General features: G+C 40.8%; 2 protein-coding genes across 2 annotated transcripts; both read left to right on the top strand.

Moving 5' to 3' along the window:
• The first annotated feature begins 544 nt into the window (after positions 1–544).
• LOC109413532 (neurogenic differentiation factor 1-like) lies at positions 545–1,172 on the top strand. The gene has a single exon (XM_019687215.3). The coding sequence runs from the start codon at positions 570–572 to the stop codon at positions 1,152–1,154; it is 585 nt and encodes a 194-aa protein (XP_019542760.3). The 5' UTR covers positions 545–569; the 3' UTR covers positions 1,155–1,172.
• Positions 1,173–24,470: 23,298 nt separating this feature from the next.
• On the top strand, positions 24,471–25,362 carry LOC109404947 (probable small nuclear ribonucleoprotein Sm D1). The gene is made up of 3 exons (XM_019677902.3): positions 24,471–24,626; positions 24,781–25,088; positions 25,153–25,362. The coding sequence occupies exons 1-3, from the start codon at positions 24,613–24,615 to the stop codon at positions 25,209–25,211; spliced, it is 381 nt and encodes a 126-aa protein (XP_019533447.1). The 5' UTR covers positions 24,471–24,612; the 3' UTR covers positions 25,212–25,362.
• The last annotated feature ends 59 nt before the right edge of the window (positions 25,363–25,421 follow it).

Genomic DNA, 25,421 nt, shown 5'->3' with positions numbered 1-25,421 from the left:
ATAGTCTAATGCCTATCCAGGATTGTCCATGTGAATCAACAGTCATCAACAGTGTTGATGACTTCCTGTCCATGTGTCAATTTATCACAGAACAGATATGTATCTTCGAACAAATTGGAAGTTTCGAGGTGGAAGACGTGAAATTGTCACTTGGAGAACTAGATCGGAATGCTTTTACATGGAGAAATAAAAAAATATCAAAGCGTGCTACGCCGCCTCTCCATGCTCGCTGTGGAGTAAAGCTTGACTTCCACCACCAGGTTCGCTAGTGTTCAGGTATCAAACGAGCAGCACTTTTCGTGATGAAGATTCTCCCCCGTGAATTTATCCTACCCTCGTAATCTGAACTGAATGTAATCGCGCCTCTGCCCTAACCCCAACGAGCTTATCAATCCCTTTTATGACACCCAATTATGCAAACTAATAAACGCTTATCAATGAGCTCAAGTACCAATCGTTTGCATGTGAAACTGATAAGGGTTGGAAAATTAGATTAACGCGGAAAATGCACCCGCCAATCGATACATACCCTGCGGAAAACTCTACTCTTTAATCAAATCAGTTCCACCATGAAGACCTTCCCATCAAGACCATCATCCCGGAAGGCGTCCTTCGCCAAGGAAGCCACCAAACGATTCAAAGCTAATCAGCGCGAAAGGAACCGGATGCACGGACTGAACGACGCACTGGATCGTCTCCGTCGGTGTGTTCCGTTGCCCCAGTCGTTCAACGTCATCGTCAAATGTGACCAGACGGTACCGCAGAAGTTGTCCAAAATTGAAACGCTACGTTTGGCCAAGAACTATATCTTCGTTCTGTCGGAAGCCCTTCGCCGAAATCGGCCTTTCAGCTACGAGGACCTGATGGACGCCCTGTCCAATCGGTTGAGTCAAAATACGTGCAATCTATTGCGAACCCGGCTGCAGCTGGATGACGAGTTGAAAGCAGCTCTGGTGGAACCACGTTGCACCAGGGATCTCTGCTGCTGCTGCCGGTGTGATGGATCATGCAGTTACGGATGTTGCACTACCGGAATGAGAATCGTAAAGCAGACAAGAATCAGCACACCCACCCAGCTCTATGGATACATTGATGAAAATTGTACTTGTGATGTGAAAAGCTTTAATTTGCCAAATATAAAAGATTATCAATAAATCGCATTGAAAGTATAATTGATCGTCTAAGTAGTTAAGTTGCAATCCCTGCAACTCCTATCCCTACATCCTCTTCCCGGAAACTGCGAACTACCTTAGGAAAGATCGATTCACAACAGCGTCTAATCCCCATGTCAGTGGCGAGTGATTGACGTTCGAGTGCCAGGGAAGGACTCTAAGCACGATGAACAACTGGAAATTCCATAGAATGCACCAGATGGTCAACGTCAAGTTGTACGTATGACCGGTTCTGGATTTATACGGAAACCCAGTGGGATACGTTGGTTTACAAAGGAGTTCGTCTTTAAACAATCTGTTCTACAACAACGTTTTGCTTTTTTTTTAATCAATGGCTTATTTTCGGAAGATCGATCATTGTAGAATCTAAATATTGTAGCATGGTCACTTTTGTGTAAATATTATTTTAAGATTTATTCAATAAAAATTGTATAAAATGTATATAAAATGTACATAAATTGTTTATTAAATTAAATATTTTTCATGTTCTTCAATGTTAATTTATTATCCGTGTTAATTTATTTTTCATTCAAATTTAATGTTTTCAGTGTCAAATGTACTAAAGTCCAAAGTTCACTATAAATGTTTTGCGATATTCAATGTCACCATTCAAAATGACATGCACTTTGTGGTGTCCTCCGCCTGCCCGTAATTCTATGGATTACGGACCCTCACCAGAATCCTCAGAATCGCCCGGATAAAAACTAACCATAGGGTATTTGGTGAAAACCATTCCTGTACCATACAGTGTACCAGCTACAATATAGTGTATTGTAATGGAATGGTTCGCTAAAAGCTTTGCACATTGGTAGCTACTATACATTTACATCCGATCTTTATGTAACAATATATTATACTGTTTTTCTTACGTTTGAACCATTCACTATCCCGAAACAATCTTTTTCCGTGCATTTTTAATTATTTATTCAGTTTATGATTTTTTCCGTGCTTTGTTCTGTTGATGTTCGTGACATTTTTGTTGCAAAGGAAATGAAAGAGAAAAAAGTGAATAAGTTGAAACATCTATTTGAAGTCAATAAAATGTTTAAATAAAGTGGTAAACCAGGTGTCCTAAGGACTGCATATCCAAGAGATATGGTGGGCTAGGTATGTAGAGTGCGATGAGAGGAATACGAATGTAGGTCAACCCGGAAAGACGCAGTCCAGATTACCGTAAATCAGTGGATGAGTTCAACACTATTCTTTCTCTTCTTCTCTCATGTGAAATTGCCTTGTACAACAACCGAATTAAATGCGATTTATCTTTGACATTTTTAACATAAGGACTGGACACTGAAAAGACTTCTAATATAAGTGCGTCTTCGCTTTTTAACCTAACTTATAGTTGAATCGAACTTGACAGTTTTCTCATGAGTTGTTATGTACATATTTCATAGTTCAGTCAAACTGGAGCCTCAATATTGCAATAACGGTTAAGCACGCTGTAATGATACTTATGTACCTCGTCACCCACTTCATGCAACTACATTAGTGGTCTAATAACACTTAGCGCGCTAGGCATAGTTCCATCATGCCGCTCAAAGTGTTGCCACAAATAATGCTTAGTTTGCAAAACCCAGTTATCTGGCTGGTGGGACATGGGAGCCTAAGCTTCAACTGTTAATGCAATCAGAGGCTACTCAGACTTAGACGAGTTTAGGTTAGTTTGGCTAGAACTGCCATTATCGAAGGAACATAACGAGATAATATAACATTATATGGTTTATCTAATGTAAAACAATACAACATAACAAAAGAGAACCATTTCAAAACCATGATTAAATTTATAACCTGTAGTGAAATTACAATTAAAAACAATATATTTACGGTACATTTTATTGTTTGAAACCATACGTATACCATACAATGTACGGTATATTAAAGCCCACGTATCAGTATTTCAAACAATTCATTTACAATAAAATGTATGGTTTTGTAAAAAAATATATATGGAGAAAAATATTTTTTTATATTGTTACGATACTTAACAACCCGTATAGTATATTGTAAAAATCTTATTTACAATTCATCATACAGTTGTCTACATTACATCTTATTGTTTTTGTATTTTTTTATTTTTACAGTGGTGTTTATTGTAACAATATGGTTCTAAATAGTACTGTTACAATACAACATTTGGTTTTTCTACTGTATTTTTTATTCGGGCGAGCTAACGGATTCAAATATACCACGAATCTTGTCCGTTCCTGTAGTATTCACTCTTCCGGCTCTTGGTTAATGTTCTGCACACCCCGATTGTCCACTGACAGATGCTACACTCTAAAACCCAAAATATTCATTTTTAGTAGCTTATTAACCTTAGCGTCAAGGTGTATGAATGTTATATTTACAGGTCACCACATCTCCCTTTTTCTACGGATTTGAAATATTTGATATTTTATAATAATCCAAATCCAGACTCCAGAGAAGGTTGTCGTTACTTCGGCTTATCACATTTGATCTAAATCCTAGATACTGAATTATTTATGAGATCCACATTTTACTGTCAGTTCTCAAAACAATAAAGACTGTACTTCTCCTTGGACTTTTCCTCGATTTATTTTTTTCATTCTCCCTGTTTCGAGGGTTACAACAGGTTACAACTTCTATTATACATTCGGTTGAGGTTGACTGTTTTAGGTAGGATACATGTTAATCGGGCGCTTACTGAGTGGTCACAAGTTTATTTCAACGAATGAAAGCTGGTTGCATAACTACAAGAACTTTACACAGGTTCATTGCAAATTTAAAATCTTCAATATGTAACCAACATTTATTCCTTATTGCAGACGTCTTTGTATTGATGACTTTAATAAGTACCTAATACTTCTGCTTATGCATCAGGGTATGCACCATCAGGAACCTGATATAAAACTTAACATATGAACATTTAACAAAGGTTCCCATTCCAGTGTATCCAAAATTCATGGATCTCAACTCTTACTTCTCGCGTCATACCCAACTAACAACCGCCAGCCGCAAACAAGCATGCATGCTGAATAGGGTGGCTCAAGCTTCTATGGCAAAACCACATGTCAAAAAGTTCGATGGGCCCCCTTCTCATTTCGTTCTATATGACGCCACGATGCTCTGGTCAAATTTTCAGCTAAATCCGTTAACATTAGGGCGGTGCTAAACTCGTTTGAAGTTTGTATGGGAGTTTATATTGGAAAACATCGTTTTTTGCAGTTTTCTTCGGAGGGGTTCAAATTTTCCTTAAAACACGTAATCGATCCCATAGAAATATAGCCTGGGATATGCCGAAAAACTTTGTCGAAGACCGCAAAGTGATCAGACACTTGCGAAAAAAGCTATAGCCTAGACAGTACGGGCTCATTCAATGAGATTTTATTGCTATTGTTATTCCTTTACATGTTAAATGTTAAGCACCACCAGATGGTCTGCATGTAATATCTTTTCTTACAAGCTTCGGATGACTTTGCGGTCTTCGACAAAGTTTTTCAGCACATGTGAGACTATAGTTCTATATTATCGGCTATATGTTTTATGTAAAAATAATGCCCCTTATGAGAAAAATGCTAAAAACGATGTTTTTCCTTATAAACTCCCATACAAACTTCAAACGAGTTTAGCACCGCCCTAATGTTAACGGATTTAGCTGAAAATTTGACCAGAGCATCGTGGCGTAATATAGAACGAAATGAGAAGGGGGCCCATCGAACTTTTTGACATGTGGTATTTTGAGCCACGCTAATGCTGAATTGTTGCTTTATAATAGTAATTATAGCTGAACTAAAATTATGCTGTACACATTACTGTACAAATGCTTTTTCAATTGAAAAAGTAACCAATGTTCAACTTTTCGTATTGGTATAAACAATGATAATTTAAAATACTTTTCAAGCGTTTAATAAGATTTTTATTCGACACGCAGTAATTCCTTTACAACATAGTTCAACAAGACTTTTTTCTGCTTCTTGTTAAGTTCATGTAAAAATTAGGACATGTATCTGTATAATGTGTTTTTCACAAGTCAAATAAGCGCTTTCGTTTGATCATTCTTCGACTCAGAGTACATGATGAAAAACACGTGTTTTTTACCGAACAACAGCTGAATTAATCTGTTGTTCAGTCGTTAATCATAATGTTGTGCTAATTCACCACTGCTGTATAGGAGTCAGAGTCTGATCATTATTAAACCACGGGAAGTTTATGTTTTGATTTGAGCGCTGCAATTCATCATCTCTAGGATGGCGCAGATAGGAACGCATGCGGCTGGCAATCGACGGGTCTCGAGTTTGAATCTGGATTTAGGTAAATTTATGTGTAGTTATTATTTCACAATATTTGTTCACAGCATTAAGTTCCAATTATAAACTCTCGTGGAAATTGAAAAATTTTGCATTTTTTATTTTTAATCATTTTTGCTAAAGCTGAATAACAGCTTTACTATGTATTTGTAAAACGATTTAACAACAAACATGTCAGTTTGTACACAACACTATGCTTTAAAGTTTCTCCAAATGTGTGTGAACAAAACCCGAACAAAGGTTGGGCCTGAAAATTATCCAAATGTTATTCAGCATCATGCTGAATCAATTCGTCGTAAAGGTGCTTGTAAAATGAGTGATTGTTAGTTGGGTAATACTTTATTTGCCTATTTGTTTTTTTTTATTTGCTCTCATCTGAACTATACTATATAAATATAAATATAAATACTATATAAATAAGTCTATGACTATACTGCATACTCTCATAGAAACACGATGATTAATTCTGAATACTTCATCACCCTTGTCTTCCAGACATGTCTCCTTCTACTTCTTGGTGGCTCTACATTCTCACTGGAACTTGGCTTGCCTCTCTTCAACTTCTTTGAGCACTTCCACAGTTATTAGTTTAAGGGTTTCCTTTGCCTGCCATTGCATGAATTTGTATATTGTGAGGCTACAGCACAATGATGCACTATGCCCAAGGAAGTCGAGAAAAATTCTCGACCGAAACGGGAATCGAACCCGCCGTCTCCGGATTGGCGAACCAAACCCTTATCCACAAGGTTACCACAGCCATTGTTGCACTCAATTTCAACCGTAAATTATCTTTTCACTGCGCTTTGTCTCCGGGTTTACTTCACCTGAAACGAACCACTATATCTTGTTTATACAATCATACATGAGATAGCATACTGAAATGACTTCTTACAAATCAAAGTCATTGAGCTCTCGCAGCGCGCTGTCACGATCACTAATACAAATCTATTGGTTGAAAATATGTCCCTTTGATTTTTTTCCCGGGAACTGCTTTTTTTTTACTATTTTCCATCAGTTACTCGGGTAGTGTTCGTGTAATGCAACGTGTGTGCTGCACATGACACACCACTAGCACAAACCACCATTACGGTCTTCATCTAGCCTTACACAACACCGAGTCCCTTCAAAAATCTAGACCAACATAAATCGCAAAATCATACATCTCTCTCTCCGGGGCAGTGATTCCAGTGATTCTGTGTTCCAAGAAATACTCCACCATCCCTGATAAAAAAGATCATAGAGATACAACAGAATGGATTGTTACAACACGCTGAATTGAATAGTACTTACCATTAATTCAATTGTTTAAAACGATAGAGTAACAACAGATCTTATGGTTTCCAACCAAAGCATGTATTGTAAATGTCACTTTTACAATAGAAAATGGGGGTTGTTATGTATCTTTACCATAAAAAAAACCAAATTTTCTGGAAAAAAAATCAAGTCAACTACCATTCAACTTATGGTGTTTTTATTATTGAAATCTCTAGTGCCATTGATTTTATTGTACACGTATTGTAGTTCCAATACACCATTTTAAGCAGGAAAATACGTACACAATATAATTTGTTGTTGAATAGTCAAATTTATCATTACTCAATGGTAGTTTATGGCGATTTTATTGGAAATTTTTATCAGGGATACCTTTCAACTGTCAACAACCTCCTGGGTCAAACACTACTGCATCCTCTTCAGAGCACGGGTAGAGCTGTGAACTAATTGATGACACTTATTTCTTTCCGTTTCTGTCAGGCCTACCTACACAGCTGCATAAGCACCACTAATCCGCATGAGCAAATCCAGGGTTCCATAATAAACATTTGGTTCAACATGCTTTCATAACGAGAATTTTGATGAATTAATGTAGCGTCTTTTTGTCTGTGGACACAATAGTTTGTTCTACTAACTCTCCTAAAGCATGCAATGCTTTGGCCATTTAATCTAGCAGTGCTAGATTCTAGCATGATCGCCAAGAGCTGTACTGTGCATTTGCCCCAGCCACTCTGCATAGTTACGGTCCACGAGACCTATCCCCCTCTCCGGGAGTTACGCTGTCTCCATGACCATATTTTTTTCTTTTTCTACAACGCTCTCCGGGAGCAGTGCTGTGCCATGCACCAGCTTCGGTACGGTCTCCGGGACCAATTTCTAGTACTAATCACGCTCTCCGGGAGCAGAGCTGTGCCTTGCACCAGCTTCGGTGCGGACTCCAGGACCAATTTCACGAAACACGCTTAGTAATCTACCAGCTTCTTTTACATCCGCTGCTGCCGCTTCCCTGTCGCCCTCGAAAAGCATGCTTTCCATTGCGTTCGTCGATGTTCCGTTAGTTCCCTTCCCTGTCTTTTGCAACAAATTCTGGGAACAACACTGCATCACATCGTCTTCTATCAGAATTACCACAACCGAAGTGAAACTGCCAATCTTCCTGTAGGATCTAGTTAGCATAGAATTGAAGTGCTGGAAATAAATGTCATTCTAATCCCAACTGCTGTCCACGTCACTACACTTCCTAATTCACACAATCACTTTTCCGTCACCTCAAGTCGTCTCTTCCACTTGTTCATGCAACCAAATGTAGCCCCATGTTTCACGCCGACTCAAACGTTGGGGAAACAACAAACTTTCCTTCTTACCTACACGCTTATCTGAAACTACCCATCGGCTGGGTCGATTCTACCCGGATTTTCATGATATTAGCAGTTGTCAAAATCCGGGTAACCGATCTCACATGAAAAGAGTAACCTTTACCCTGATTCTGGGTAAACGAATCTTTGAGAAAATTTCGAAACCCTAATTTTCCTGTTGTATGGTGTTGTCAAAATCTGGGTAATCATTTGGGTAAATGGGACTTGGAAAAAATTTTCATATTTTCCGTGCGTCTAATCCAAAGAAACACACTCTGGAGGAACTTCTGGAAGTTTAAGATGAAAAAACCGACTAACTAATGGCTGGTATGTTTTTTTTATAGTTTTAATGATATCATTCACATTCATTAATCAACTTAAATTTGTTTAGACATTCATCGATGATTGCCTGGCTGCAAGTACTTTGACCCAGTAACCCGATGCAGACGGATCAAATACTCGTTGCTTTCTTGGCTCTCTTGGTTTCTTCCCTTCTGCAATGGCGGCAGGTATGTTTTTCTGTGTTTATCAGTATCTATTTAGAAAGTTTCTAAATATATTTCTATAATATAGAATGTGATCCAGATTTGACAAAAATCCATACGAAGATCAATACTTTGTACGTGAAGCAGCCACTTAAAATCAAAAGCATCGGAAGCATCTTCATCATCCAAGGAGTCATTTTTGCACGGAATTTTGATTTTATTTTTATGTAAAACTTGAGACAAATATACCGCATTTAGTTCACCACTGGACTGCGAACTGCGACCTTATAAGTGCGAAAACGTAAATAAAAGTGCGCGATTGCATCAAATCAGGTTGATGTCTTCGGCGCACTATTTCTTCAATCTATGGTGAACAAGTGCTCTGAAGACACCGAGTTGATTTGATGCAATCGCGCACTTTTATTAGCGTTTTCGCACTCGTAAAAACTAGTGCGATAGTCCAGTGGTGAACTAAATGCGCTATAAATGTTTTATGTGCTTTATCGAGGTTTTTTTTTGACAAAACAAAAATGTTGGGAAGGCTTCGTAGTGTCCGCTAACTCATTTACATAAATATGGGTAAAGGCTACCCTGATGATCACCCTGATTACAAACGTCAAAATCAGGGTAACCTTTACCCAGGTTTTGCAATTAACATCGGTTACCCAGATTTGAGTAAAGGTACCTTTACCCACTTTAGAGTAACTGCAGTTTTGCTCGATCTGGGTCACTTTGACACCAATCTGGGTAGCTGGGGGTTAGCGTGTAAACCGAATCCCATATTTTCGTCGCCACTGTGGTGTCCTCCGCCTGCCCGTAATTCTATGGATTACGGACCCTCACCAGAATCCTCAGAATCGAGCTAACGGATTCAAATATACCACGAATCTTGTCCGTTCCTGTAGTATTCACTCTTCCGGCTCTTGGTTAATGTTCTGCACTCCCCGATTGTCCACTGACAGATGCTACACTCTAAAACCCAAAATACTCATTTTTAGTAGCTTATTAACCTTAGCGTCAAGGTGTATGAATGTTATATTTACAGGTCACCACACACTTCAAAACCGCATACAACTTGCATGCAAGTCGCCTTCACAAGTCTAATACACGAAAAGAAAAGTAATAGTTTTTATTATTAGAAATATGTTATTGATTTTATTCCAATCTAACTTATACAATTAATTGGGTTCTTTAGGGGTATCCGGATTATTTCATAATCGGATTCTCCGCCCAAAAATCAGTCGAAATCCAAAATTTCATAATTTTTGGAGTCTTTAAACTATTTTAAAAATGAATTTTAAGTTAATATGGGGAAAATTTTTTGTTCGGGTCGAACTGTCATTTTATCGATTGAACTGTCATTCTATCCACGAAAATTTAAACTCTTTTGTTAATTTTACCATCAAAACAAAGGTATTGGAATCTAATAAAATCACGTTATACTCAGTAAAATAAGCTCTTTCGATTAGGCTGTAGAAAATAGGAATATTTTTTTTACTAAACAACCCAATTTCGCCACCTTATAAACTTTCAAATAAAACCTAATAAAGCGTATAACATGTCCTAGTGAAAAGTATAAGTTTTGCCTAATGGCGAAAATATATTAGGCAAAACTTATACTTTCGATAATGTTTGGGATTGAAAAATTTCAACATGGCACTCGGCGCAGAAGAAGCCAGAAAACCAGGCGCTTCGTTGTTCAGGTTGTTTCTCTTTGGAGATATTTATCTTTGGGTAAGGCAAAATTAAATTGTTTAATTACATTACCTGATAATCCATTGTTTTCGCTCTCAGGCAAGATACCGACGGAATCCACATTTATTGACTCCCAGCATGGATTTCCCGATTTTCACACAATCAAGCAAATCGTCGCGGAAGTGGTCATCATTACCACCAAGCTACTCCGCGGTCTCAATCAAGCTGCAAGAGGAAGAACGTAAGCGCTGTGATAACTGCGTGGCGGAAGTATCCTCGGAACATGACATTATCCAGGTCGACGCGGAGACAAAGGAGATGATAAAGCAATCGGACGCGAAGAAAAATCGTCATCCCGGGCACCAACGCGTCATAACCTTGGTAGTAACAGAGCTACCGTGATCGGTCTTGGGTTCCCGTTGGGATGCTCTATAGAATGTCCCACAATTTCCCGTGATAATGTGCTTTGTATTTTAAGCTGTATTCTAACAATAAAAATAAACATTGAGCTATAATCATGCGCTTTTTCATACATTGTTTTAACAAGTTTTAATGAAAAAAAAACAAGGAGTATCAATCAAAACAAAACATTGTATATATTAATAGTTTTCTCTTATACCTTGTATAATGCACGTAATAAACATTATTAGGAAAAGTACATGAAAAGTATAAGACAAACTTATATTTTTCATGATGTTTTTTCTAATATAATTCAAAAAGATTTTGCATAATTTTCATTTGGCAAACGAAATGGCAAAAATTTATAACATTTTCTTATACATTTAATAAGGATTTTTCTTTTCGTGTACATGTGTAGTAGTTCCGAACCCCTTTTATAGATCAAACGAAACTCGTCAAACCCATTGGGCTAAATACAGCTGTCAAAAATAAAACGCAGCGACCGTGCGTCAAACCGTTTCCGTTGTAGGTCCGCTGAGGCGGAAGTCAGGAGGAGAAAGCAGTGCCCGCATCATTCTCGGTACGTCCGTCGCCGAATAAAGACGTGTGTTGTTACCAAAAATCGTTTAAAGCGTGCGCGATCCGAAAACCGACCACAACTTTTCAGAAGTGGGATCAGGCCTAGTCCGAAACTATTACGCGAAGTGGCTGACCTGAAAAGTGCGGAATATTGTGTTTGCGAGTATCGAGGCGCCGGGTAGGAAAAACCCGGATTCGAGCGCCAAAACGAATCCATCAAGACCGATCGAAAACCGCGTGTGCCGACCAGCGAAACGGGTGGCATAGGTCTAGCCCCGTCCGGAGACAGCGAAGGTGAATCCCGTAGTGAGCGAGCGATAATGCCACGGCGCAAGGGAAGCCGAAAATCGGTAGGAGCAGACCAGGACAAGGAGGAGGACGACGAAAATGAGGAAGAGGACGGCGAGGACGAGTTGCCTGCGGCCGGTGGTGAGCGATATTTCCACCCGGAGGAACTGAAGCAACTGATTCCGCTGTTCAAGGAGGGAAGTGGAGTGTCGGATTGGCTACAAACTATCGATCACTATCGTGTGCTGTATTCGTGGTCGTCGAAAACTACTCTGTTGTATGCATCCTGTCGTCTTTCGGGAGCAGCATACCAGTGGTATCTCGGGGAGCGTCCGACTATTCCTGCCTGGGACGAGTTCAAAGCGAAGATTTGTGTGGCTTTTCCGGAGCACGAAGACGAAGCCGATGTTCATCGAAGGCTGGCGAAGTGCGTGAAGGATGGAAAGGAGTCCTATGACAACTACGTGTTCAGGATGAATGCCATCGGGCAGAAGGGAAAGCTGAGCAACTCGGCGATCATCAAATACGTCATCAGCGGCCTGTCGTACGATCCGCTGTATGGATCCATCGCTACTCGGAAATACGAAACCATCTACGAACTTCTCGAGCACATCCGATACTGCGAGTCAAATCAGGAGATGTGCAAACGGCGAATGTACTTCCCGAAGGCAAACGCAAGCAGGCCGAATACAGGTGATGGTGGCAGAAAGCAGCACGACGAGAACCGCCCAAACAACGACGGCGAGGGCCAACCGAAGCGGATTCCGAAGGATGAATGTTTCAACTGCCACGGTTCCGGCCATATTTCGATTAACTGCCCGCAGCCCCAACGTCGACTCCGGTGTCCGGTATGCAATAAGGTGGGCCACGGTGAGGAAACGTGTTTCAAGCGACGAGGTGAACCAACAGCAAGACCAAGCGGTGATGCAGCTGGACCAAAGCCGGCAACGAGTGGCAACAGCCCGGCGTACCCGATTGTAGCTGGAAGCAGCGACGATAGCCCCGGAGCTGGTAAGCTATTGAAAGTGAACGGCCAGTCGTTAGTACCAGTTGAGCTAGTTGTGGGAGATCAGGTACAGACGATTGAAGCGCTTGCTGATTCTGGATGCCCGATTCCGAAGAAGAGTTTGAAGACGTTGAGTACCTAGAAAGATCAGAGTCAGAAGAATATGAGGACGAAGAATATCTAGAGGATGAGTAAGCGACCAGAAATGTAAACAAAACATGAACTGTAAACAATAGTTGTAAGAGTAAACAATGTAATCTTGAATTGAACGAGAATGAGGGCGACTATCTGGGCGATCTGTTGAGGGCAACAGACAGGTCAGGATGGACGAGCTGTAGTAGTTCCGAACCCCCTTTATAGATCAAACGAAACTCGTCAAACCCATTGGGCTAAATACAGCTGTCAAAAATAAAACGCAGCGACCGTGCGTCAAACCGTTTCCGTTGTAGGTCCGCTGAGGCGGAAGTCAGGAGGAGAAAGCAGTGCCCGCATCATTCTCGGTACGTCCGTCGCCGAATAAAGACGTGTGTTGTTACCAAAAATCGTTTTAAGCGTGCGCGATCCGAAAACCGACCACACATGTAAATACGATTCCTGCCGTTCTATCCACTACACCACGAAACCCGAACAATCTCGAGGTTCAATGTTCAAGCCCGAACTCTCTCGATAAAAATGGATCGGGTATTCAAAAACAGAGGGAGCGATACAGATCATTCAGACGGGTATGAAAGTGAAAGAGATAGCATTTATTCGGTTCTCATTCGTGGTTGATGAGAATTGTCGTTTGAAAAGATCGTAAAATTACTTCGGTAATTTTACGTATTTCCGGCCACGAAGTCTTGGGATCCGACCTTATCTGAGGACCTACAGAACTTCTACTCGTCCATTTTGACCTTGACCGTGGAAGAGGCGAGAGTGCGTGTTCTAAGTTTAGTGTCGCGGTGTGTTTAATTGAGTATGTTATATAAAATGTGAGAAGTCTTCTAGATTAAATTAAATGTTACTTTTTCGTTCCTTTCCGTTAGTTAGCCAGTTCAATAACCTAAGCCAAAAGGTTACGTGCGGTCAAGTAGATTGTGTGTGCGTGTTAGTGAATAGAAAAAGGTAATTGATATTTTTTGTTGTGTGGAATGAACTTTTTCGTTGAACGTGTCGAACAGCCGTTCGACGGCTTTTTATTCAGGATTTGATCCACGGCCGAAAGCTCGGCACACCGCACCTTTTTCGCTAAACGCGCTCTCGACCCCACGTCGCAGCGTTAAAAGTCCCGGTTTGAGGGAAAAGCCGGAAGGGAACAACCGTTCCGACAGAGCGGCCGAAACCACGTTTCTTCCTTCGGCGTTTATGTGGTAGCCACCATACCGACCAAGCCACCGACGACCCCCATCGTCAGATCCGCCATCAAGCAACTTTTCCGGTGACCGGAACATTCACCCACCGGAGGCGGCCGAATCCCACGTTTTCTTAAGTCGGCCATGCGGTAATCACCTTACCGACGAAGCTATCGACGACCCCCATCGTCATCGACACCGAGAAGCAACTGCGCCGGTGATCCGGTCCGTTTAGCGACCGGCAGCGAGAAAGGCGCACTTCCCAAACCGCAGCGCGTCGCGTACATTTGGTGGTAGCGGCGCAATACCACCGTAGGATGCGGTAAAAATAGCGTGCTGCTTTGCCAAGCCGTCCGTCGACCGCCACGCCGTCGCTTCTGTTTTGTCGACGGCATTGATGAGTAGCTGAAAGGTACCGTGAGTAGAACAAAAGCCCAATCCTATTAACCATGCGCATGTGTTGAAACCTCCACACAACTAACCGAGCTCGGAGAAGAAGTGATGGTTCTTGTTCGATAAATGTCGACAGAACTAGAATTAGATTAGGAAGCAATTTAAACCGCACACGTAGGGAAAGCTAGGAAGTAGAAGAAGAGGAATTAGCATGGAAAGGAACATGAATAAAACCTAGGTTATCAAATTTTGAATAAATGTTTCGTTAGTTTTGGTAGTTACCTTAAACATGCTGTATTGTTGTGCAATGTTAGTGCTTTCCCTGTAACAGTTTTTTTGGTCTTCGAGATTTCTCGCGTTCGCGTCGTTCTACCTGTTTTTTAGTTAATTCTTGTACGCCAGGGTAGACTGCCTGGGAAATCAGTCTCTCCACTCACGTGTCCGAAGCTAACAGGGAAATTTGAGCTGGTGAGTTCTTCCAGTGATGATACTCGTGAGTGGTGTCTTTGTGAGTTGGTAGAACGACGGTTAGCATCAACCATATTTTGAGAATCGCTTAAGGCGACCTCTATAAGTGAGATATCTCGTTTAGCCGTACTTTTGAGTTTTCTGTATCGTCCCTAAATCGCTATTTGGTCTCTTATAAAACAAACCCGCCCTGAGGTTGGGTTTCTTGCCGGGCAAACATAACTCGACAGACGGTCCTCTTCGGAGGTGGCGCTTAAGCCGTCTGTTTTCGGAGCCAGGGAACGAAGCAGAAGACGGGAAAACTCTTAGCCGCAATTTGCGTGCTACAATATGGTCTTCTAACGAAGCGTGTTCTTACGAGTTGAAACCAATTTTGAAAATTGGGACGGAAATCGGTAAACGCCTTAATGTATGCAATGTCTTGTAATTTCATGTACTAGTTGGAACTGTTGTGTCCAATCATCAAAATACATTATGTTTTTTTGCTATAAGTAAAAAATATGGATGTCATAAGACTTAGGGACCATTCATAAACCACGTAGACTTTTTGGGGGGGGGGGAGGGGGGTGGGCGGTCTGGCCAAAGTCTACGCTCCACACAAATTCCAATATTTTTGTATGGACGAAAGTCTACGAGGGGGGAGGGGGTTCTGAGATGTCCAAAATTTGGTCTACGTGGTTTATGAATAGCCCCTTACCTTACCGATCAGCCTAAGGCCGGGGTGGCCTCTGCTATGTATAATACATAGTAGCCGTCTCCATTCCACTCGGTCCACGGTTGTTTGTCTCCAGTTCCGCACTCTACACACTCAGATTTGATTACCGAACTCGGTAAAATTTTACTGAGTTTTTGAACAGCAGAGTTAACTCAGTAATTTTTTTTATTACCAAACACTCAGTAAGACGAAAATTTGCTGAGCTGTCAAAAAATACGTATTTATCGGTATCGGTATCGGTACCGATTTAGTCAGTAAACTCTGGGCGATTCACTGCACTGCGTTACTGCAGTGAAAATACACGAATGATAAAAATACACAAAAATACATCAATACACAACAAATGCAAAACTGCATAAAAAATACGTCACATTCGAAAAAATACACCAATTCAAAATAAAAGTGCAAAAATTCTCCAATACACGAAAAATGCGAAAAATACAACAGTACTAAAAAATACGCCATATTCCAAAAAATACGCCAATTCAAAATAAGAATGCAAATCTGTTCCAGTACACGAAAAATACAGTTTCAGCACGTTTCAGTTCAACTATGGTAATTATGTGCAAATATTATGGATCTTATTGTGCAATAAATACAGGAATTCAGAAATGATGAGATGATTTTGTGACAGACACTGAGACTGACAATCTACCTGGAACTGGATAGAATTGAAACTTCCGTCCGGAACATCCCTGAGTACAATCCGTAAGCAGAAAGCATGGGGAGGTTTCGGTTTCGGTCGGGAATGTAATGTACAATGGTTCTAAAGTTTTAAGATAAACTTGTGGCGGAATCAATACACCATTTAGTGGACCATATGTGAAGAATGCTGACTACGATGCGGGGAGAAGAATTAACTATAGCCTATAGCTTCCCACATTATATAAAAGAGGAATCACTCCGGAGGATGGTGCAAGCAAGAAGAATGTCTGTGGAGATTCGTCCAAGGCACTTCTTGAGATATTCCCCAAGTCAATACCAACGAAGATTATTTCTTGTGAATATTCCCAGCGAAATTTCTTTTTAGATTTCTCCAAGAGGAGTTCCTTCAGATTCCTTAAAGTGGGTTTCCTTCAAAGATTCCTTTCAGAGAAATTTCTTCGAAGGTTCTTCTTATAAAACTTTTTTTAGAGGTTCCTACAAAGCCATTTTCTACTAAATAAATTTCTTTTGAAATTCTGTCAGGTTAGCCCACCATGATTTAGTATTTCCCATATACGATTGATGCTCAGGAATGCCTTCTTCAGTTTCTCTATAAATTCCCTCAACGATTTCTCCAGGAACTTCTTCTTGGAGTTTCCTCAAGGAGTTCCATTCGGGAATTTATCCAAGAGTTGTTACAAAGATGCCTTGTGGGAATGATACAAAAGTTCCCTCTGATGATCATTGTGGGAAAGTTAGGAGGAATTTGTGGATAAACCCCAGAAGGCATTCCAGGGAATGTCCCAGAAGGATCTCAAGAGTAAAATTCTAGAGGAATCCCAGCAAGAACAGGAGAATAAAGCCTATTTTTGAAAGAATCCGCGAAAGAATTCCTGGAGACATCAGGAAAGCTGGGGGAGGAAAGTCAAGAGAAACTCCTGGAGGAATCCCCGCAAAAGTGCGAACTTTGCTTCTTCGGAAATGATCATAAGATGGATGTCCACGTTGGCATGAATGAAGTCGCCATCCGTGGAGCGCCGAACTGTCCCCATCAGGCAATGTTGCTTCGTACGTTGGAAAACAGCCTTTGGTACGAAGATTTTCGAATGCCGCGGGGAATCGATGTTCGTTCGAATCCAGCAGATGTCCTCGCACCGTCGAAAGCCCCATTTACGAGGACAGTTCCGGCCCATGTTCAGACCCTCGGAACTACCGCACCACAGAACTACGATGGGCTGCTACCTCTCTAATTTCAAGGCAAGAATTTCATCCCAGGACTAGAAATTTCATGAAGCTCCGGCCGCAACAGCTGCTCTTCCGCGGGCGTACTCCTCCAGCGGGGGGCTCAATCAGAATCACGTCAAACTTCGTTCCGAGCGTCTTCAGATCGAAACTCTTAAGTACGGCTCTCAAGTACATTGGAGTTGCCGTTTCCGATATCAGCTATCTTTCAAGCGAATCAGTTCATGCCACTTCGGGTACTCCTCCAACCGGTCGGCCAGTCCGACGTCCCGGATAAAATTCTGCGGCCATCCATGAGGAATCCAATGAAGAACTTCTGTGGGAAGTCCTCGAAAATACCAGAAAAAGTCCGGAAGGAAACATAAAATAAACTTTCCTGCTTTCTCAAAAAAAAAAAACAACTTCTCAGTATAATTCTCAGCAGTGACGTAAACCTGGAGGTTTTTACATGCTCTATTCGGGTAATTTAATCAGGAATCAGGAACGATTGTCGGTTTTGTTAAAGAAATGACGAAAATATTGTAATAATTCGTCGTTTTGACTTAGAGCAGCAATCGAAATCTTGAAAATCCAATTTATGTTCGGTTTGTTTACAAACTTTCAAGTCCTAAATGCAAAGTGTGAAAAATCGATTAAAAATACACGTTTATTCGCAAAATGCACAATAATTGCATAAATGCATATTAATTATATTTAATTTATTCCGAGGGGGGCGACACATCTAAATCGTTCAATGGATGCCAACGAAGATGCATCTAGTTTTTTGGATCGGTGTGCTACTTGCAGATTTTCCTATCTACTTTGCGCTGCATCCACTTTCGATCCTGAAGAGCACTGCCTTAAGATAGAAGGAGATGTGAATGGATGGAATGCGATCTTTGATGGGATGTACGAAAGCTTATCCAGTACAAAATGTGAAAAGGGTTTAATTTATTTTTTCAAACAAATATGTTTTGGTTTATTAGCATATGTTTCAACTTATCCAGGGTAATTAAATCCATTAAAAACTTACAATAAATGCATATAAAAGCATCTATTTGCATTATAGCTTTTGATCGGTTGCGTAATTACATCAAAACAATCACAAAAAGCATGAGAGTAAAGTTGGTACCACAAAAAGCGTTAGGCTCTTTTAATATAGTGTGATAATCACTAATATTTTTGTTTTCAAACTAGGTCTGCAGGTTATCAGAAGAATCCTCCAGTAATTCTTTCCTGGGAACTCTGCAGTTGTTCGTTCCGCAGGATCCTTCAGCAATTACTTTCAGAAAATCCATCATGAATTACCTCCGAGAAACATTCCAGCAAACCGTTCCGAGGAATGCTCGTATTTTTTTTTTCAGCGGTGCGTACCGGTCCTATTTCTTTGAGGATCTTCTACTACGAGTATATTGTTTCAACAAGTTTTCCAACAACTATTTCCAGAATACTCTGTAATTAAGTCCAGCAGCGATATCTTGCCAAAACCCTTCATTGTGAGAACGCTTAAGCTAATCCGTCGGAGGAATCTTCAAGCAATTCGATAAGTAGAATCTCACAGCCGGTTTCCAGAAAATTTGTCATCGATAACCGACAAGAAGCCCTCTTCAATTCTCCATTAGTTCCTTCCCACGAATCCACCCGCTACTACCTCCTCGATTACCTCCGGGAAATATATCAGACAATCCTGATTTGCAGAAACTCTTGAAGGAACTTCCGTAGCACTTTCCGAAAGAATTTCTGGAAGAATTGATGGTAGAGAACCCGGAAGAATTCCCAGTATACTTCTGAAATGATCCCCGCAGTGTCTGACAAAGAAAATTACCGGAATATACATATGTAAGATTCTTAGCACATAATTTCTGAAAGAAATTCTCCAACAATTATTGTTTTTTCCTGGAAGTTCTTCAGCTAGTCGTTTTGAATACCCTTAAGCAAATGCGTCCAAGGAATCTTCAAGCAATTTCCGTAGTATCCTCCAGTCGTTTTACAGAAAATTAGCCACCAATAACTTCCGAGGAACCCTCGGTCCTCTTTTAATGCCTTTGAGAGACTACATCTGACATTTCCTACGGATAAACCCTAGCAATTTCTTAAAGACAATCATGAAACGCAAAAAATCTTCCTCGGACTCCCGGAGGACTTTCGAAAGAATTCACGAAAATGATTCCAGAGCAACTAGAAGTGGTTCCTGAAGGAAATGATAAAAAATCTAATCTGAAATCCTCGCACAATTTCTGAGAAAACCTCAGAAAACAGTCCCTGGAATCACCACCGGTAATTTTTTGGAAGAAAAAATCTTTGAGCTACCTTTGGGGAAATCAGGGGGGAAAATTACTTATGTTTAATTAGGTTGCGCAGTTTGTTAATGAGGAAAAAACGGCACCCTGATTCCGAGGTACCAACAGTTCTGGCTTCTTTCTTTTCGGCAAGATTTCATTCCTTGGCAAAATTCCAGCATCACAGCATGTTACACCATAGCGGTACTTGTGATTGTAGTTGGTTCCGGCAGCTGCGCCTATGATTCGACGTTGCGTTTTTTTTCACGTTTGTTCCGACGTGGCAATCTGGTTTATTTGCAAATTCTGGGAACTGCTCCTGCATTCTAATCCGTTGCTAGAGTACTCGTCGATTATGGGAAATTTTAGTGGGCCGTCACCTCAACCGGGGTATGCGGCCACTGGGTTGCTCCGGTTAATCCTCTTCCGGATGTGCCTGGTGGTGCTCCGTGCTGCTTCCCGACGACCAACTTTAGTTGCGAGGTCCTGAATAATTCTAGACAAACATGTGAAATAGGCGGATTTCCAAAATCACGGAATCGAGAAAACCGCTAGCAAAGATGTACAAACAAAAATCAATTCCTATTTTACAATCACAGCATGTATGAACAATATTTGATCACCAAGATAAGCATAATTAAGCTTACTTGCATACATGCTACTCAATTCTCGCATAAAAAATGTAATTTTATGCAAAAATGTGTAAAAAGGTCATTACGCCCTAAATTATCTTTAACGTGCAATTTCGCCGCAGAGTTTTTTCGCCTAATAAACGTCAGTTCTGGAAATTCGCCGTGGAAATGTACCGTTGTGTCATCTTGTTTGTTGATACGCCATGGTTCTTATGTTCCGTTAACAGCAAGAAAGGAATTACGCCTTCGCATCTTTTGCACAATTTTCAGAATTTTCCTCGAGATTTTGCCAGATGTAGTGGACGCAGTGAGAAAGATATGTTCTAAGATCGAATTAAAACTTTACGAACACCCAACACAGTGTTGCAAAAGTGGAAATTGAATAATTCAACCGTCCCAAAAGTGCCTACTAAGTGATCGATTATTGCTGATGCTGCTTGGGAACTAGTTCAATGTAATTTTTGCATAACATCGAAAGTTTTACGCACGAATTATGTTGCCCTGCAAAAATTACTGTTTTTGCGATAGTGATAGTTTAGGTGATGATATTACCGATTCATTTAGAGCAAATGAAATCCGGGGCGGAACAACCATTCTCATTCGCTTACGGCATAATTCCCGGCGTAATTCCATTTTGAATTTTAAGCGGGCGGAGGAGACGGCGGAATGACGACTCTGGTGTTATATTGGCGTAAGCACACATTTTACTTTTACCTTATTAAAGCATGATTATTTGCATGATGAACAGCGTTTACTAGCTCTAATCGGAGTGAAAGTATAATGTTTTGTTTCTGCAATCGAAATTCTTCTGAAAAATTAATATTCTTATACAAATTGCCAGCGGGACTACAATATGTCCTTTTCAGCAAGTGGCTCGGAATTCCGCCTAAATTAATTTTACTTTTTGAAGCGATGCATAGTTATATTAAAAGGAAATGTCAATCGAAATAGATGATTTTACCACAATTCTAATGAAATAAATAGAAAACTCATTTGTGTACATTTTGGCTCTTCCGCCCTTTTCACATGTTTGTCTAGAATTGATCAGTTTGACAACCAAATCTGGTTTGCCTTGTTTACAACGATCGCACCCATCGCACCAGATGTAAAGAGATGCGAGTAGTTCGAAAAAAGATTTGAGATGGATTTTGGATGGAAGCAGATGGCAGCAGATGGAAACGGATAATGCACAGTGCGTAAGATGTGTAAGATTTCTGGTAAAAATGTGAAAATCTGGATGTGTCGCCCCCCTCGATTTATTCACAAAAGTGCAAAATAATACACTAATGCAAAAAATACACGTTATTACACCAAAAATACTCCAATTCGATTTTCAATACACAGGGCTGCATCGAAAATACATGAGTGAATCGCCCCTCGCTCCATGCCCGACGTTGTGCGTCAGTTCCAGCAGCTGAGAATCGTAGCCGCGTACAGAAACATCCCTGCCGAAAACAGTATCGAGATGCCGGTGGAATTCACGGACTTCATGGTTCGCTTCTGCTAACTTCCAATTCCAAATTCCTTGCTCAACTAGTAAACCCGGCCTAATTTTGTCGAGAGGAAAGCAATCCATTTATCAATTAGCTAATTAGCTAGATGTTGTTTTGTGCAAAGAAAAAAATAGACGTTTTTGTAGTACTTTAAAATAAACTTTTAATTATTCAAATGAGCTCGCTGTTCCTTTTTAAATCAATTCATATGTTTCCCATTCAGTAAACTGGAAGTTCTCGGGTTGCAATGCGTGATTCCTCCCATAAATATCTCTCAAAGGAATTCCTCCTGCTGAAGCTTCTTTTAGGCTCTCTACCATCCCACGCATATTCTCCTCAATGAGTATGATTGTTTCTCGCTCCAGTCTCGCTAGATTTTGACTGCACAGGTTGTTTAATTTGAAAATACTGTAGAGAAATGCGGGAATAATGTGAAAAAAATTGAAACTTTAATTTGATTATGATCAAGCCATATAAAGCAATCGAAAACGCATTGTTAAAAAAAACGAAACAAAATTCAGCCATTGCATAGTTTGAATTTCATTAGAATAGCGGCATTAAATGCAAAAATGCATGCGGAAGAGCAACCGCGCGGTGAAACACGCAACGCAAAGCGTGAAACGTGAGAGCATAATGCCAACCAACCCTGCTTCGATTTCCGAGCGCGATGCACAGCTTCAACAGTATAAGCCACCCCCTTTTGAGCATCGAACGGCAAGCCTGTTGCGTGTGTGCGTGGCCGTGGTGACGGTAACAGTAGGTTTTTCTCCTTCTCCATAGGATATAAAAGAGCCAGCACACCGTTTCGTAACCATTCTTGCAACGAACGTCAGAACGAACGGGTCATCGGATGGAGAGAAGCAGCAGCAACGGGGTCGAGGTTTCTCCCCCTTTCTCAGCAGCAGAGCACCACCGCGTCGGAGCTTCTCTCTGCGGTTCGGACGGCGTCACTCAAGCGAAACGTGTTTTCGCTTGTTTTATAAAGAGTTATTTCGGAGCATTTTCCCACGACTGAACCGAAGATTTCGACACATACGTTTGAGATACACGTATATTGCGCCATACTCTTCTCGTTCGGTCCAGAAAAAATCCTCAAATAAAAAGAAGTGATAAATATTATTCCATTAAACATATTTTGAACAGGATTTACATTCCACAATGCATCAATCCTTTCCGATCTCTGCAGTAAAATGATCTACAACTGGCAAGAGTCTTGTTATCATATCATCGATGATTTTTTGCACAATTTGATGTTTGAATAACAAGTCAATTTGACCATATTGGATAGCAAAAATCATGTAAGTACTTACCATGTCTATTACGGAGTGGTCCATTTTTTAATTTAGGCTGGTTCCGACAATACTTTGTCGTTCAATTCAAGAGACGAACTAAAACTTCTTAAATTCTGACCAACGTTCTGTTTACTTTTAACTCTAGCTGCAGCAGTCGCAGTGACAGAAAACGACAGTGCTCCCATTTAATTTAATGCATGCACTGATGCTTATAAGCAAGTGTGAGAGCGTGCCGACGAGTGTGCCGAAGTGTGCCGGCGAGTGTACCGAAGTGTGCCCGGGAACATTGTGCCGAGTGACCAACCCCTTGGAAACGCTGCATTTATAGTTAGTGATTATGCGGGCAGTAATTATATTTGCATTACTGAAAACATACCCATCCGGTATCGATCGCGTGCAATCAGTACAAGACTCCTGACAAGACTGAATGACACAGCCAATCGAATCAGCAACAATTCCAGAAAATATTGTTTTATTTCCGTTTCATTATTAAAACAATCTTAAAAGGGACCATAATGAGTTAACTAACCATTCCACGCAAGTTATTAACAACAACGACCAGCCGATGGGCGAGCGTCGATGTTTGTTTTGGTCGAAGAAGACAATGGAAACTAGAAATCCTCTACATAGAATGAGCGGAAGTTACATACGTCGATTCGGCAACGCTGTTTGTTTTGTTTACAACAGCTGCCAACACTTGCTACAAAGCTAGATGTTCAAACTTTGTGCGTGACTTCGTTGTGGTTCAAGTTGTTTTGTTTACGTTTTCTAACTATGGTAGAATTTTTTTTCCAAAATTTTGTTGAAATAGCGGAGCAATCGAAGAAATCTGAAATTCATTGCAAAAGTGTTACGCTAATCATATATGCAGAAGTGAAGCAAGAAGCAGCAATGGAAGTTTTTTCGACAAGTTCAGCAACAAAAGTGTCGTCATAAGCATGAGCTTTTGAAAGCAGAATTAATAAATTTTTATCTTTTTACTAAACATACATATGCCCTCGCATATGCCGCCAATTTCTCGATATTAAAAAAAAAATAATTTTTATTTATTTAGTTCCGATTGCAGTACCGTTCAAACGACGCCTTCCTACGAACGATAAGCATGTTCATTTGGCTCACACTTGACAGTTCTCTCTGCACGATTGGCTCACAATGGCCGCCTCCGCAGATCTCTATAATGTAGGTTTACTAATGGAAACGTGCTGCGTGAAGCTTTGGCGCACAACGACGTCGTGGCTGCGCGCAACTGGAGTGGAGCTGCGCGTAACTGCCCAGCGCGCAAATTGCGCAACGAAAGAAAAACTTTACAAAAAATCGCAATGGGCTTGCTGGGTCATTTCAGATTAGAGTGAAACGTCTGCAGCAAAATTTGTTAAAAAGTATCACATTCTTAACCCTCATTTCCAGTGGGTGTGAACGGTGTAATCGGTGTAATCAGCTTTTTTATGACAGACAAACGTCAAAGTTCGTTTTCGGCTGCTTTCGCTTTGTGCGGTCGGTGTTTATCGAAGCTGAAGCGAAACAAGCAAAAATAATCCGCAAAATTTAGTCGTCAAAAATCGTTTCAAATTGCGCGAAAATAGGGAAATAATAATTGAACAGTAGTGGAACAGCATTCAAAATGAAATTAGTTCGGTAAGTCGGTGTTCAACAGCAATGTTTTGCGAGAATATTGCTGGATTTTTGAGTGAGACGCCTGTCCGATCGGGCTTCTAACCTCAAAGCTAGCTGACGAAGAGGACCGATCTCTGGACCGGCTCAATGGCGACATAATCGTTTCTCGTTGCAGGTTTTTGATGAAACTCAGCCACGAAACGGTAACGATTGAGCTGAAAAATGGAACTCAGGTGCACGGAACCATCACCGGCGTGGACGTTGCCATGAACACCCACCTGAAGGCAGTCAAAATGACCATAAAAAATCGCGACCCGGTACAGCTGGATTCGCTCAGTATTCGAGGCAACAACATTCGCTACTACATCCTGCCGGACAGTTTGCCACTGGAAACGTTACTGATTGACGATGCCCCGAAGACAAGGGCCAAGAAACGGGAAGCGAACCGCGGTGGACAGAGGGGACGCGGCAGAGGAACGCGAGGTAATATTGGGGAGGTGGAATTCTGTGAGGGAATTGTGATTAAATGTTTGATCTTTGGTTTTAGGTGGCCGTGGAGGTCCCCGGGGTGGACGTGGTGGTCCGCGAGGTCGCGGTAGGCGTTAAGTCCGGATGCGGGTGTATGGATTATATAAATTTTCATTACACAACTGCGTTAGTGCAGTTTTCCCTGTATTAGAGTAAGGAGTCGTGAACCAGAGGAGGAACGCTTTCACATCTATTGAATTGAATCATCGTCATAAAGTGAAGTAAAATAAATGCGACCTGCGTATATTCAGTTCTGAGAAAATTGTATTTATTCGCTAGGAATGATCA

This window comes from Aedes albopictus, chromosome 2 (assembly GCF_035046485.1).
Source record: "Aedes albopictus strain Foshan chromosome 2, AalbF5, whole genome shotgun sequence".
Taxonomy (NCBI): domain Eukaryota; kingdom Metazoa; phylum Arthropoda; class Insecta; order Diptera; family Culicidae; genus Aedes; species Aedes albopictus.
Note: the sequence above shows the minus strand (reverse complement) of the source record. Positions and strands in the feature narration are given on the sequence as shown.